General features: G+C 41.9%; 1 protein-coding gene across 2 annotated transcripts; it reads right to left on the reverse strand.

Moving 5' to 3' along the window:
- Nucleotides 1–1112: 1112 nt before the first annotated feature.
- ARRDC4 (arrestin domain containing 4) lies at nucleotides 1113–15448 on the reverse strand. Of its 2 annotated transcripts, XM_027520884.1 has the most exons (8): nucleotides 14989–15448; nucleotides 10020–10086; nucleotides 9151–9298; nucleotides 7128–7230; nucleotides 5917–6173; nucleotides 5268–5430; nucleotides 4251–4405; nucleotides 1113–3873 (listed from the first exon to the last, which is right to left on the reverse strand). In XM_027520884.1, the coding sequence occupies exons 1-8, from the start codon at nucleotides 15278–15280 to the stop codon at nucleotides 3817–3819; spliced, it is 1242 nt and encodes a 413-aa protein (XP_027376685.1). In that variant the 5' UTR covers nucleotides 15281–15448; the 3' UTR covers nucleotides 1113–3816. The 2 variants fall into 2 exon arrangements, with proteins under 2 accessions (XP_027376685.1, XP_027376686.1); XM_027520885.1 differs by lacking the exon at nucleotides 10020–10086 and having other exon boundaries at nucleotides 14989–15392.
- Between the last annotated feature and the right edge of the window lie 138 nt (nucleotides 15449–15586).

Genomic DNA, 15586 nt, shown 5'->3' on the forward strand with positions numbered 1-15586 from the left:
AGGATCTCTCTATAGTGGTAAGGCAACTTTTGGTTAGACTCAAATGCCTCTGCTGAACAAAGGATTCCAGCTACTAATCAAAAGTACTTCAGAAGCGATTTAGTCAAAGACTGGTATCGTTTCAGGACATGGGTTTTTAGCTATAAATGCCAGACTCCTCATTTAGTATATGCTTAGTAGTACCCAGGTCTGTAAGTCTTCAACTGTGTAATTCAAAGCAATTGCTGTTCCCATAACTTCTATTAAATCTGTAGAATCAGGAAATTTTAAGAGTGAGCAGGAATCTTACACAGAATTTTCAGGTTACACCTTTGGGTTTTGGTATCCCCATTTTTAATCTAAAGGTTATATCTTGGACTGCAATGCCCTGCCTAGTTCTAAATTTTATAACCCACAACTTTACAAAATAAACGACAGAAACTTTAATGGTGATCTTATAAATTTTTCCTTGATATTTAGTGCATGAGACAAACTTTTCAATTTATGGCTGACTGCAAATGTGGATGCAGAAGAGACTCATTTAACATCATCTCACACATTATAAACACTTGGAGAGTAAATTATCTGGGTTTATGTTTACCACTTAGCTAAGGTTTATAATTTTCCAGGACAGAGAGTCAAGGCAGTTTTCTGAGATGACATATTGTTACATATTCCCTGTACAAAATGTATGACTTCTGTCCATTTGAGTATGTATGTGGAGAGAGGAGGCTACTTAGACCTACCTAGCAGGTCTGCCACCAGACCTACTAAATTAATCCTGGAAAGATTCTGGCCAAACAAACACGACAACTCAGGAAACTTTAGGAAGTAGTCACTATCATTTGAGAATAAATGGAGATAATGTTCTCTCAATGACCAATAGAGCTTAAGCTTAATCTTTCACATCAACTACCCTTTTTCCTGGGATGCTAATAACTGATCACCCTTTGGGGAAACTGAGGCCATCACAGAAACAGGCTCAGAATGCACCAGGGTGGTGTCCGGCCTGATGACAGCACACATCTGCAGAAGGATCTCAGCGGTAACACTCTGTATCATGGTGTTGATTTCCCTTAAGTCTGTCACAATCTGAGTCGTAGTCTTAACAAAAACAAAACAAGACTAGTAACTCACAGCATCAGTGGAATCATTTTATTAACAAAAGGAACCCATGGGGTTCAGACAAGAGTACAAAATACAATTATTTTTTTTTTTCCTTGTGGGTTAAATTGTTACATTTTTATAATAAAAATAAAAGGCTTTGATAGTTAACTTATCAAAAACATAACCCCTGCCTATTGAGTTTCTTATTGTGCAAAACAAAAACATGGAAGTTCTGCCCATGGAAGAATTGTGTGAGCCAAAAGATGCACATTCTCAATTTCAAAAATTTTGCATCAAAAAGAAAATTCTAAGGCCACGGTTTCTTTGCAAACGAAACAAGAGGAGAATATACAAGCAAATAGCAGCTAAATTTTTATCGTCATTCCCAAGTATTCTCTATTCCAATGTAGAATCTTCTACATTCATCAAATAACTTCTTGATTATAAAAAGGTATGCAGTTTCAACCTACTGCTTAAGGTCAGATATACCAATATCAATTCCATAAGGCAAATCATACCTTTTAGCTATTCTTGTTAAGTGCTAGAAATCAGCTCTGTTTTACTTTGATGGGTGCACTTTATGATTTCTTTAAAAAAGGTGGCAAGACAATCCAAGTGAAGACCCTAGTAAGCAGCTGCCTTTCTACCTGCAGTCAGATAATTAAACTTGCTCTTCCTCCGTACAATTTTGTTGTTTCTTTCACTGTGTTTTGGTATCATGGAGATGGACAATGTCTTGACAAAACATGTAAACTGTAATTCAGAGGTCAAGAAATAGCTGATCTTTTTTTTTAAAGTACAAATAAAACTGTTCAGACAACACATAGCTTCTTACACACAAAAACAAAGCAAAATAAAAGATCACCAAAAAACCAAAGGAAGGAGTAACGATTCATGACAATTTCAGTAACGCAATTATTGGGAGAACAGTTTGCACTGTGATTTTCAACAGAGGCTTACAACGGAAGAACGGCTTACGATGCTTACGTGATTACAGAGGAGAGAGGTATGCCCAGAGGATTAAAAGTGTACATTTACCTAATGTTTGTATAAAAATCCCTGATCAAATGTCCATCTAATTTTTACATACAAAATTTAACCTTAGGACTTTTCTAACTGAGTATACTGATTGAAAGAAAAGCTAATCATTCAGTTGAGTGAAGTACAGTATTTGGCATGAGAAGCACCAGGGTTTCTAGAGCGAACCCTTAGGACATGGAGAAAACCAAAGTACTGGGCTGGTCCAAAATCTCTGTCATGCGGATCCCTACCTCCCCTTCCACTCAGCATCCAGAAATACTCTCAGCTCATGAAACCAACAGATTAAAGTAAAAACAAGTGAACGTTTGACTCTGACTAGGAGGTGACAGAGGGACATAAAAACACTGCTCAGACTTTTAGCAGCAACACAATCTTGGTCTTAATATCCTGAGGTTCAAGGATAGTAAAATATTGCACCAAAATGATAAAAAAAAAAAAAAAAAATCACAGTTTAAAGAGAATTACTAAAGAAGTGGAATAACAATGGATAACACAGTGACTGCCATCGTATCAGTACACTTATGTCTCTTGAGAGGAATTAACTTTGTGACTTTAAAAAAAATGGTATTTCTGCCTTCTTGATTTTACATTAACTTCAAACACCCTTTGGTATACACATACTAACCTTCATCTAATGCTAACCTTACAAGTTTTGCCCTTAGTCCAGTTTCTGGTTTGGGGATAGGAGAGATAAGACTGCTATAGACAAATGAGCAGAAACTCCAGAGAAGACTTCTCAGGCCTGGAGCTTTAAACCGAATCTGATTCTGATAACACCGTTAGAGGTAGGTAAGAAAAGGCCTTTTCCCCCGCACTGTGCAGTTATCAACGCATCCTAAGGATGCAAGCTTTTTTGTTTTTTTAACCCTTTTTAAAATATGCTCCTAGGTAATTAAGACATGAGGAAAATCAAACATGTACCCTGCTAAAGTATTTAAAGGGGGTTAGGAAGTGGCAACTTCAACAAAATGTGTTATCAAGTTGAAATTCACCTTTCCCCTTTCAACTGACAAGCCTTTTAAGGAACTCATTCTTGGTTTCATAATACTGTAGAGCCAATTTATAAACTACTTCTTAGACTATCACTAGAAGAATGAAAACTGTACTTCATTAGTACCTCCTAAGATCATGACCTCAGAAAAGGATTCTTTTAAGGACCTTCAGTCCTATCAACTATGGTAAGAAATCATGACGATCCTGACACCAGAGGGTCTCGCTTCATATTTAGAGTGGGCCCCTTTCCTGCTCACGCACATTCTTGTGCTGCTACATTCTCTAAAATCAAGTCTCCTCCCAGTATGTCCACATTGCCTCAGCTGCTCCACTTTGAGAAACCTTCTAAAGACACGCTCACAGTGCTTCCACTCTTCACAGGCACCTTTCTTTCTCCTGGGTTGGCACAGGCACCCCTTCAACTTACTCTATCACCATCTGGACTTTCAGTACATTCTGAGACTTTTCACATCACATATTCATCCCACCGTTCAAAGGGAACACAAGACCACATCACAAACTTGTGCAACAATCCTGTTGGCCAACTGGAAAGTTCTCGTTGCATTTTTTTAACTTCTTCCACCTTCGGTCTTGGCGTTATGTTCTTAAGCTCATCCTCCCTCCCTGTTCCCCCAAAAGCAGGGGAAGAACCAACATTCTAATTGGATGATGAGCACAGTGACTTCTGAAACATGTTCAAAGAATGAAGGAAACAGGCTGGGTCTCCTCTACATCACTAGGATGTGGATCAACCTGTAAAAATGAGCAGACCGAGATTAATACTGCAATGTTCTTTAACACAACTATAGAATCTATTGCTAATTACATGATGATAGCTAAGCCAAGCTGCTCAAAGCTACTATGAAGAAGCCCCAAAGACTTCTAAGTTCTAAGAATACTATTAAGTTCTCTGTATTCCGGGTCCTTAAAGGCAATTCATGGTACTCTACATGCATGCTAGAAAATACCAAGAAAATACTGCAAAATGTGATAAATGGACCAGTGATAATTTATCATCATCATGATAGAAAATTTTCGTATGTATCTTTTAATAACTGGGAATCAACAACGGATACAGGATTATTTACAAACAGAACAGCACAAGCCTAGTTTTCTTGTAATGTGTTTACCTCTGAATAAAGTGGTGGAGGCTGAAATCGGAATTCCTGGATGCAGGCAAACATCGGACAGCATGACTCTCCCTCACAGTTAGGGGGCTGAGGGTAAGGAGGAACGTGTTGAGAGAATTCTTCCTCCGACACCACGTCTGCATAGTTTGGTGGTGCTGAAAAAAAAAACAAAAAACAAACAAAAAAACCCAGTTGGATCTAAGAAATCCAGGCAGAAACTAATTACGTTAATGTCTACTGAACTCTGATAAAAATAAGAAATTTAGCTTAATTTGAAAATAAAACAAATGGTATTCTTCCCCCTAATCAGGAAGCTTTTATGCCCATTACAAAAAAAGTATTCAATGGATTCTGTTTTTATTAAGTACTACACAAACAGTGGGACATGACTGAGCGACTCAACTGAACTGAACACTGATTCTATTCTACTCTCTTGAGTTCCATACGTTACAGTCTAGGTAAAAAAAAAAAAAAAAAAGTCATGAAATGTGGCTACAAAAAATACATACATAACAAACCATACTCTGATTATTTTTCATTGCTGCTGCTGCTGCTGCTGCTGCTAGGCCGCTTCAGTCGTGTCCGACTCTGTGCGACCCCAGAGACGGCAGCCCACCAGGCTCCCCAGTCCCTAGGATTCTCCAGGCAAGAACACTGGAGTGGGTTGCCATTTCCTTCTCCAATGCATGAAAGTGAAAAGTGAAAGTGAAGTCGCTCAGTCATGTCTGGCTTTTAGCTACCCCATGGACTGCAGCCCATTATTTACCTATTATAAACAGCAGTTGGGAGATGTGGATGGTATTTCTGGACGTGCCATTGGGAATTCTGTGTCTTGGCTAGGCTAAACTCTCAAGTCCCTGCCTAGAATAATGTTTGCTGATTTTTAGTAATAAGAAGAGTGAGGACAGTCACAGTGGAAGTAGCAATTATCATCTGAGCACTTTCTATCTTATATGTGCTGCTCTTACATACTCTGTATGTGTGACTTCATCATGAAAGAACCTCAAAACATCTTACCTTCGGGCTGTTCCGGCAGAGTCAGTGTCAACCAGCTCATATCCATAATGAACTGGCTGGCAACGCTGGAGTTTCTGCTGCCAAAACCATTGTATGGAACTGTGCCAATCACTAACGGCAACTCAAGCATCAACTTTTTAGCACCAGGAATGTGAATGTACACCTAATACGCCAAAAACCAAAACAACAACAAGAGAGAGAGAGGCACAAATGTAAGTTAAACCTTATAGTGAGTAACCCAATTATTTTTTCATAAAAAAAGCTTCTTTTGTCTGCTACTATTCCCAACACGATCGCAAACTGTCCTGACAGAATAAAATGAGCAAACCGAATGAAGAGCCCACAAAATACAGAGAACGCTCTGTGCTGGAGAACTGCATCCTGAACACACTTCACTGTCAGTGAGCATGGCTCACACAAAACCACAGGAAGTTAAGGACACATCTTCACTGTAAGAGCAGCCCTGACAGCACCTTCGTTCTCCCACCTTAATTAAACCCCTCAGGGGGCTAGTTTTTGATGAAAAAACAGAAGAGATCCTCTATTTCATAATCTGTTGTGACACTGACATAAAAGGACATCTCTCGGGGGCACAGCACCGGGCCTGACTCCACGCCCGTGTATCACGCCCCCCGGGCTCCGCACTCACGGCTAAGGAGTAGTGCACGCGGATGATGCAGCAGTCCAGGATGGACGGGGTCACGGGTGGGATCTTGAGGGTCTTCCCATTCCAGGTGTCAGTGCTTCCGGAGGCGATGTGGTTCCCGCGCACGTTGGCCACCATGAGCCGCACGGTCTTCGTCTTCCCGCTGGCCAGGTACGTCTGAGTCTGGAAAATGGCAGCTTTGGGAACAATCAGACGAGAGGAACAATTCTCTATTTCTGCATAGATCGGAATAGCTTCTCCTAAAAAGAAAACAGAAACACCTTCAGAGACTCTTCAGGAAGTTCTCACCACGGTGGAACAGAGCCGTCCCTGACGCAAGCTGAAATGTGGCAATGTGACTTTAAGAAATTGAGAGGCCTCATGGAAAAATTTACCCTGCAAATCTGAGTCAGAGAAAAGAAAATTCACTGCAGCTTGTGCAGATAATGTTTTCTAATTATTCCATGATTCACTTTTCTAATGTAGCAATATTAGGCTACCAGTTCTAAAGATCTATAAATGACCATGATCTATAAAAATTGAGAGAAGATATACAAATAAATGATTTAGTACTATCTTAAGTACCAAACTCATCAATGCTTAACAAAATCTGCCCGAAAAAAGAACAAAGTTTGCACTTTAGGAACAGATGTTAAGCAGTGGATGGCATAAACAAGTTTCACACCCACATTATACACCCACTGTCATACTATCCCATACCACCCGCGTCTCCAACCAGCCAGAACCCTGGAGCAGGGCCATATCCACTGGATGGAAATGGGCCTTTCACAGATGGTTGTTCTGATACCAATCTGACTGTTAAAGAGTGTCAACGTTCTACATTTTAGCCCTGTGTGTACAATTCCCAGCACGGAGTCAGAATGCCTAACAGTATTTTCATACAACAACAGCTCTCTTCCAAGCAACATTGCTTGGAATAGTCTTCTGCAACATTAAAATAAATGCTGGCATCTTCTCATTTTGGTGTTAGTCTTAGTTATGAACGTACCAGGACTGAAGTCAGAAATACTAGGATCATTGGGATCTACTCATCTATTTATAAATATTTAAATATCAATGATTTATACTAGAATCATATTACTTATGTTTTAAAATAATATATACTTCATTAATCACAAAACATATTATTCAGAATTGTTTTCAATTAGCTAATTAACGAATCTTGCATTTGGAATTTTAGACAGTTTGCTTACCGTTGCAGTATCCCTTTCTTTCAATTTTGGCACTCAGCGAGACTGGACCAGAAGTGAAAAACCAACAGCCAACCATTTTCTCTTGAGTTTTCAATACAGGGGTCTTTAAAAGTTCAAATAATAAAATTACTTAAATGGATCTAGAAAATTCATACAACTTATGTCATTTTTTTAAATAAAATAGCTGTAGAGAAATGTCTTCCAAAAAACAAATCAACCTTTTTTATCTTCTTGTGACATTTTATGCAACATACTGAAAGAAAGCATTAAAAAATCATTCCCTTTTCAGGAAAACTAAGTGAATTTTCCGATTCAAATTAGGGTGACAGCATGCTATTTTATTCTGTATTTTCACTGTGTTTCTGGGAAATGAACATCATCCTTTAAAAAAGCAATCAGAACCTAACTGTAGCAGTCCCTATTAACATGACAGAACTACCTTTTCTAAAAAAAAGAGTTTAGGTGTAGATCAGGAGGAGAAACTGCATATAAATCAATAGCCAGAATGTTCCATTTGTCTTGGAGTTTAAAATGTTGAATAAGCAAACAGCCTTTTGTCCTTACTTCAAATGCATTATTAGGCAGAAATTTCAAGGGTACTTAGAATAATTTGGGGCTTCTGTGTTATGGCAGTACAACAACACACCAATGTAATGGATCTAAAGGATTATTGAACTCACCACCCCACTTTCTATTCTACATCAGCAAAAAAAAAAAAAAACGAGGTTTAAAATACTCAGTTTACAAGAGGCACAAGCCAAAATTCACTGTAAAACCCAAAGTTGCAATATATAGCTTTTTAATTGTTGAAGGATAATAAAGGATAATTAGCATTTCTTTTTGCAAAAAAAAAAAAAAATTTAAATTATTTGCCACAATGGCCCCATAAATTAATTAGAATTAGAATTACTTAACCACCCAATTCTAAGTAGTTTTTAAAAACACAAGGCAGTTATTAGCATCATCAATTTTCAAAATAGGTGTTGAACAGGTGATAAGTCACAGCTAAAAGCTGGGTCAGGCTATTGCATGATTTTGGCTGCAAGGGATCATGCAGCTAGGCTTATCTGTTACATTTTCATAATAATTTCATAACAAGAGTAAATTCTATTTTATTTTTGTATGAAAATAGAGTTAAACAACTTTTAACTCCTATTTTGTTTTTTTTTTTCCTCTTATCTTTAAAAACACTGGCTAGAAAGAGGAAACCTCCAGTACTAAAAATATATCTTTGCAACATCAGTATCATGATGGAAAGTTTAAATTATTAAGTAAAAAAAAAAATCATTCATTCATATTTAAATGAAGAACCATTAGGTCCTTACTAGCTATCATGAAAGTACAAGGTATAATTTTATATTATTTTGATAATATGGGTCTAGATAAAAGAATCTACCTCATTAGCTCCCATCTTGCCTATTCTGTTGTTACTTACAGCCTGATCTTTCTTATCAGCCTACAGTATTTCTGGTGATTATTAGAAGTTCAATGCTTTAATGCAGCCAAATCTGTCATAAGGAAATGAGAAGTGAAAGGAAGTCCAGAGCAGCTGCACATACTCACTTAGCGTTAGAAAATGACATGCAAAATGCACGGAGACACAGCATAATGGCCTGAGCGTCAATAACAGGCTGAGCGTGATTAGTACTCTTCCGTAATTACTGTTCCTCACCCTGCTATTAGGGAAGAGTTTAGAATACCACAGCCCTGGGACTGTGGCTGCTCTGGGAAAAGTAACTACTCTGTGTGCACGCATTATTATTATTAAGCCTTATTAATGCATTTCGAGCCCATGTAACTTTTTGGCAAAAGAAGCCCTGAAAAACAGGGACACAATCAAGAGCATTACCGCACACAATTTGTAATTTGCCCGACTTAGAATCATATATTTATAGTGAACGCATATGGGTTATAAGATTACATCAAAAAGTGACAGGATAGGCGGCCACTAGACTTGCTAAATGCAGGGATGATGGCCGAAAGCAAAAAGAGGGGCAGAGGAAGGGAGGGCAGAAGAACGTACTAGCAACGCTGGTGTGTTGACATCGATGTGACTGACGACCTGGAGTTCCCGCTTAACGCTCTGATCAGGTGCCTGGGGTCGTTCCAAAATCGCTCTCACACAGTACTGAATGCTTCCATATTTCCCAGTGAAGGAGGTTACCAAAGGTCTGCAAGAAACCGAAGACGTGATATTTAAAGTTTCTTTTTCAGTTCAAAACAGGAAAAAGCTCTTAAAAGTGTTGTAGTGGTGGTTTAGTCGCTCAGTTGTGACTCTGTGATCCCATGGACTGTAACCTGCCAGGCTCCTCTGTCCATGGGATTTTCTGGAGTGGGTTGCCATTTCCTTCCCCAGAGGATCTTCCCCACCCAGGGACCAAACCTGTGTTTTCTGCTTGGCAGGCAGATTCTTTACCACTAATCCATGTGGCTGCTGTTGCTAAGTCATTTCAGTCGTGTCCGAATCTGTGCAACCCATAGACGGCAGCCCACCAGGCTCCCCTGTCCCTGGGGTTCTCCAGGCAAAAACACTGGAGTGGGTTGCCATTTCCTTCTCCAGTGCATGAAAGTGGAAAGTGAAAGGGAAGTCGCTCAGTCGTGTCCGACTCTTAGCGACCCATGGACTGCAGCCTGCCAGGCTCCTCCATCCATGGGATTTTCCAGGCAAGAGTACTGGAGTGGGGTGCCATTGCCTTCTCCGATTCATGGGGAAAACCCCTTAAATTAAGTGTCAGTTTTGTTTAAAAAAAGAGAGGTAACAGGGGTGGGATCTATCAGAGGTTACTTATGATAAATATTTACACCTGAGTGTTAGAAGCTACTCAGTAACCATACAATGTACAGACACCTTCCAGGGAAAGAAAACCCCCAAAGCTACACAGTTTCACTTACTCAGATGGAAGTTGAAAACTAAAAGGAAATTCATGTTTTCCAGGCTGTAGTAAGAGGATGCCTTCCCCTAAAAAAGACAATATATTTTTATTTAAGTTTCATATTAGATCAACAATTTTCAGTATAAATCATAATTTTTTTAAAGGGAGGTTTTCCTGGCTGTACCACTGAATATACTTCAAAAAGTACGTTAACCTGAGATTTAGAGAATTATTGATAAATTTTGAGTCAACTTTTACCAAGCTCAATTTCAAATTACATATATATGTGTATATATACATATATGCTATCTGCAAATAGACCAATTACATAATTGCCATCAAGTACCAGAGCTCCCACATACATATGTATGTATACACAACCATACATACCTATATACAGTATTTATTTTCCCCACTTGTATACTAGCATGAGTATAACCTGAGATACAAATATTACATAGAACCCAAAACTAATTTAGAAAAAAACCAGATCTATTTATTTTAGACTACTCTTTGGGCAGAGCTGGAAAAGGAGGTGAAAAATTTCTTTGTTGTGTTATGAATATTGGGTACAATACTTAACAGCCAATTCAACAGGACCAGTTATTAGGCAGGAATCAGTACTGATCAATAGAGAATGTTGTTTCACTTGGGATAGAGAGGTGCAGATGGCCAGAACTCCTTCCTCCTGCTCTGGGGTCAGTCGGCCCCATTTCGTTTCAAACAGCTTACCCCTGACCATGAGAAAGCTGGGAGGCAGGCTGTGGATGGACTGAGCAAGGTCAGAGGCACTGCTGGAGTGCCGACTGAGTGCAGACTCTCGGCCAGCTTCAAAGCCAACGCCAGGGATGTCAGTGTTGGTCGGGTGGCTCCCCAGAGACCTATAAACGTTCCCTTCATTCTGTGTGCACAGATCCAAGTACAGAACTAAATCTCCCAAGGGTGGGGTGACTGAGATGAAAAAAGTGCAGCACAGGCTGAGCACTTTCTCTGAGATTTGCCTGGTCAGTTGATACTAAAATGGAGATTTCTATTGTAGCCATTCATTAAAAAAATTTTTAAGGTGAAAAATCACTAGTGAAATGGGATAATTTTTCACTTAGTTAATAGGTCTTAGAACTTAATAGTCTAAGCCCTTCATCAATTCAGTTAATATTTCAACCCCATACTTTTGAAAGTTGTGTTAGTCATTCGGTCATATCTGACTCTTTGCCACCCTACAGACTATGGCCTGCCAGGCTCTTCTGTTCATGGGACTCTCAGGCAGGAATTCTGGAGTGGATAGCCGTCCCCTTCTCCAGGGCATCTTCCTGACCCAGGGATCAAGCCTGGGACTCCTGCACTGAAGGCAGATTCTTTACTATCTGAGCCACCAGGGAGGCCCTTCTCAGTTTCAACCTTTTACTTTTAGAAAAAGGGAATGCGTCATTGGCTCATTAAATCTCCTAACTCTATCTCCGATTTTCAATGTGTGATATATAAGGTGCAAAAAATCGTAACAGCATTTGCCACTTACAGTCATTCAGATAGAGTATAAAGGTGGTTAACTTGGAGGCAAAGTGATAAGTCACAGGGACATGTTAGATGTTAATGACACATTAAATAATAGTGACAGAGTGAGTCCCAGGGCTCAAGGGTGTCTGGGGCCACTCTACAAGCCCCAGCACCAGAAGGCAGGAAAGCCTCTCCACTCTGTAACTATCAAGTACTAGGCTCAAGGAATCCCGATACTCCTGAGACCTGGGCTAATGTTCCAAATTGTAATCATCAGATAACTGAACACAATAAAGTACTTAAAATGTTTAAAGATGTGGATTTCATTACATCCAAAATTTACAGTGATTGTCAGGTACAAAGCTGATACAAAGCTAAATAACTTCAATCTCCAAATAAACCTTGGGAGGAAAGATGGCTACAGACACTTGTATGCAATGACCCTAGGCTGTAAACTCCAGGAGTTGGGGATGGACAGGGAGGCCTGGCGTGCTGCGATTCATGGGGTTGCAAAGACTTGGACACAACTGAGCAACTGAACTGAACTGAATGACCCTAGGATGCCCAGTCTGTTGTTGGGGTTGGGGTGAGGGTGGGGGGTGGGGTGGGGAGGGAACCATCTCCGCAGTTGATGTAAGCGGTTGGCATGGAGACAAGGGTTAGGTGAAGGGAAGGGCATTGCAGGCAAGTGTGAAGAACAGAGCTGTGCAGGACATTGGAAGAGAATAAGAGAGATGAAGTTCTCTCTTCAGAGAAAAAACAAATAGGAACCAGAACATTTAAAATGACTCTGACGTACACCCGTGGCGGATTCACGTCGATGTATGGCAAAACCAATACAATATTGTAAAATAATTAGCCTCCAATTAAAATAAGTAAATTTATATTAAAAAAAATAAAATGACTTTGAACTGCCTCAAAACATAAAAAGGAAAAAAAAATGTTCAGAAAGTTGGGTAGCTGAGCTGGTAAAGAATCCTCCTGCAATGCAGGAGACCCTGGTTCAATATCTGGGTTGGGAAGTTCCACTGGAGAAGGGATAGGCTACCCACTCCAGTATTCTGGGACTTCCCTGGTGCCTCAGATGGTAAACAATCTGCCTGCAATGCAGGAGACTTGGGTTCAATCCCTGGGTTGGGAAGATTCCCCTGGAGGAGGGCATGGCAACCCATTTCAGTATTCTTTCCTGGAGAATCTCCAAAGGACAGAGGAGCTAGGCAGGACACACCCCATGTCTCCATGGGGTCACAAAGAGTTGGACATGACTGAGTGACTAAGCGCACAGCACAGCACTGGAATAAAATCTTTGCTTGCTTTCTTCTTCTTTATTAACTTTTAATTAAGAAGGTCCATAAACTGAATCATGTGTCCATTTTGCTCTCAAGGTTTACTGCTTTATGCAATGAGACCTACAGTGTCACAAGATGCTTCATTCACTCATGTTCCTCAGCCCAAGCGCATAATTCAGGGCACTGGTGAGTCCTGAGCTACCAGACCAACACAGAGGCAGAGCCTGGAGCTCAAAGGTTGAGGAATGTACACAAGGTCATCCTCCTGGTGTGCCGCCAACATGTGAAACCAACTCTCTGATGTGTCTTGTTTTTCTACCATTATTACTGATAAAAATATGAAGAAAATCAATCACCAAGACAGCAAGTAGTTAGATTAACAAGGCTAACAAATTATCCAGTACATTTTTTGAAAACACATCCCATAGCCTAGATTTCAAAAAATCTCTTCAGGTGACTGAAATTCAGCTAGATTTTGAAATTAAACAAACCTAAGAATCTACAGCTATATAATGTTGTTAACTTCTCTCAGATTATAGATACTAGGTTTTTTTTCCCCCTCTATTAAGTCAACTAAAATAGACTTATGATTTTACTTTTCACCAGTGTTTGTTACTGTATGTTCTAAAATAAGCTAAGATTTTTCAGGTTGTCTAGAATGAGCCATTCTACTTCATCAGAATGACAAAAAATCTGACTTGTGAATCAGAACACTATTTAATAGTATTTCACCAAAGCGTTTTTCCCATTGCAAATCCCAGGTCTAACTTCTATTAATCTTACATCTATTTATTCAGTAGTTATGGGCACAGACATACAAGCAGTTCAAAATCGTGGACAAAAACTCAGTAGTTATGGACACAGAGAGTCTGAAGTCCTGAACAAAACCCAGTTACTTCCCTCTTCCATTGCCCTTGACTCCAGTCAGCCATCTTGAAAATCTGTGTTGTCTGTTACCTTTGGGGAAGGCCTGTGTGGGCTGATTCTGGAAACCATACTGATGAAAGGGCATAGAGCAAGAAAGAACTGTCACCTAACATACTGCATTTATTAATCCCAGAGAGGGCTTTGGTTCACATGTGCTTTCCTCACTGAAGTTTTTGGAATTAGTTGATGCTCACATAAAGATTTAACTGTGAACAGTCTACTGTTCCATAGCAGGACAAGGCAAAACTGCATTTACTCTTAATTTCTGTATAATACATAGCAAAGGGTAAACACTGATACACTGCATTTCATTCTTCAACAGCGGAGTCTACATCACTGTTTCATTTTACAGATAAATGCTGAAGCTGATGAGGCAAAAAGGTAAACAGTTTAAAGGAGCTCCTCAACTAAAAAAAGACTAAGACTCACTGTCCCTGGTATTTTAAGGGAATCTATTTTTGCACCGAACATTAACGGAATCCATGCTGTGAATTTTCACAGGGGTACTTCTGGAAAATCCTACACTATTAACAACTTCAGAAGCAGGGTCATTATTCCTCCACAAACTCTTTCAGTGGCCAGATCCCACTGTAACTCAAGGTTTATGGGAGGTGTAAGGAAGGAAGAAGATGCAAAGAGAACAAAAAGAAGAGAAGGATAAAGACAAAGGTAGAACTCTTAAACCCGCTCCCCAAAAGGGGGGGATCCCAGGATGATGGATCAAGTCACAAAGCACTTCCTTTGAACTCCTAATGCTCAGGGAACGACTTCCCTCCTAAGATTTGAGCTTTTTGCTAACTCATCATGAAGCAAGAAGGATGCGAGTTGGGGGTTGATGGCGGGGCAGGGGGGAATGCCGGTGAAGGGAAGGCCCGTAAAACACCGGGCACATCAGGACAGACTGGTTCTGCCCTCCATTCCTTAGGCCACAAGGAACAGGACCTAGAGCCCCAGATCCTGGTTCCCATGGCAACGGCTCACTCCCACAGCCTGCCTAGGCGGTCCTGGGACCCCGATGCAGCTCAACGCCCAGCGAGGCAGGGGCGGGGCGCCAGGTGGAGAGGAGAACCTTCTCCCCGGGGTTGTGAGGTGGGGGTGCGCAGGCATTGTTGCTCGCCCGCCACAGCCCCCAAAGGGATGCTGGGCCACCCTGCGAGCGGACCCCACCCCCAGAAACCTCCCCCCCGTCCCCCCCAGCCCCCTGGCCGGCGGGCATCCCCCGGAGCGCTCCTTCCCCGTCCCCGCTGGCCCCTCTCCCAGGCCGGGGTCGGCGCTCACCGGCCGGGGGCTCACGCAGGCTGAGGCACACGTTGAGGTACTCCACCTCCGAGGCGGCCGCAGGGGCAGCGGCACCAGCGCTCGACCCCCAGGAGGCGGTGGCGCGGCCCTGGGCCTCCAGACGCAGCGCGCGCAGGGCCACCGGCTCGGCCGCCTCCAGCAGCACGTGTCCAGCCACGGTCTCGCCACTCGAGTAGCAGCCCTTACGCTCGTCCTCGAACACCAGACCCAGGCTCTTCACGCGGCCCTCGGAGCCCGCCGCCGCTGCCGCGGACCCCGCCTCGCCGCCCATCCTACCGGGCGACGCGGCCGCGCCGAGGCGGTCGGCAACGGCCCGGAGCCGGGGTCGCGAGCCGAGCGGCACCGCTGTCACGGGCGCCAGGCGCACGCCGCGGGCCCCCGTGCCCGCCGTGCGCTGCCCGGTGGAGCCCCGGCGCGCCGTAGGGCCTGTCGCTTTAACAAACCCAGCTGGCGAAGGCGAGGGGCCGGGACAGCCCACCCCCGGCGCACTCCCATAGGCCGGCTGGGAGCCCCGCGACGTGCCGATTGGTTGTAAAGGGCTACTGAGTCATTTCATTGGCGCCCCCGCGCACGGGCT

This window comes from Bos indicus x Bos taurus, chromosome 21 (genome assembly GCF_003369695.1).
Source record: "Bos indicus x Bos taurus breed Angus x Brahman F1 hybrid chromosome 21, Bos_hybrid_MaternalHap_v2.0, whole genome shotgun sequence".
Classification (NCBI taxonomy): domain Eukaryota; kingdom Metazoa; phylum Chordata; class Mammalia; order Artiodactyla; family Bovidae; genus Bos; species Bos indicus x Bos taurus.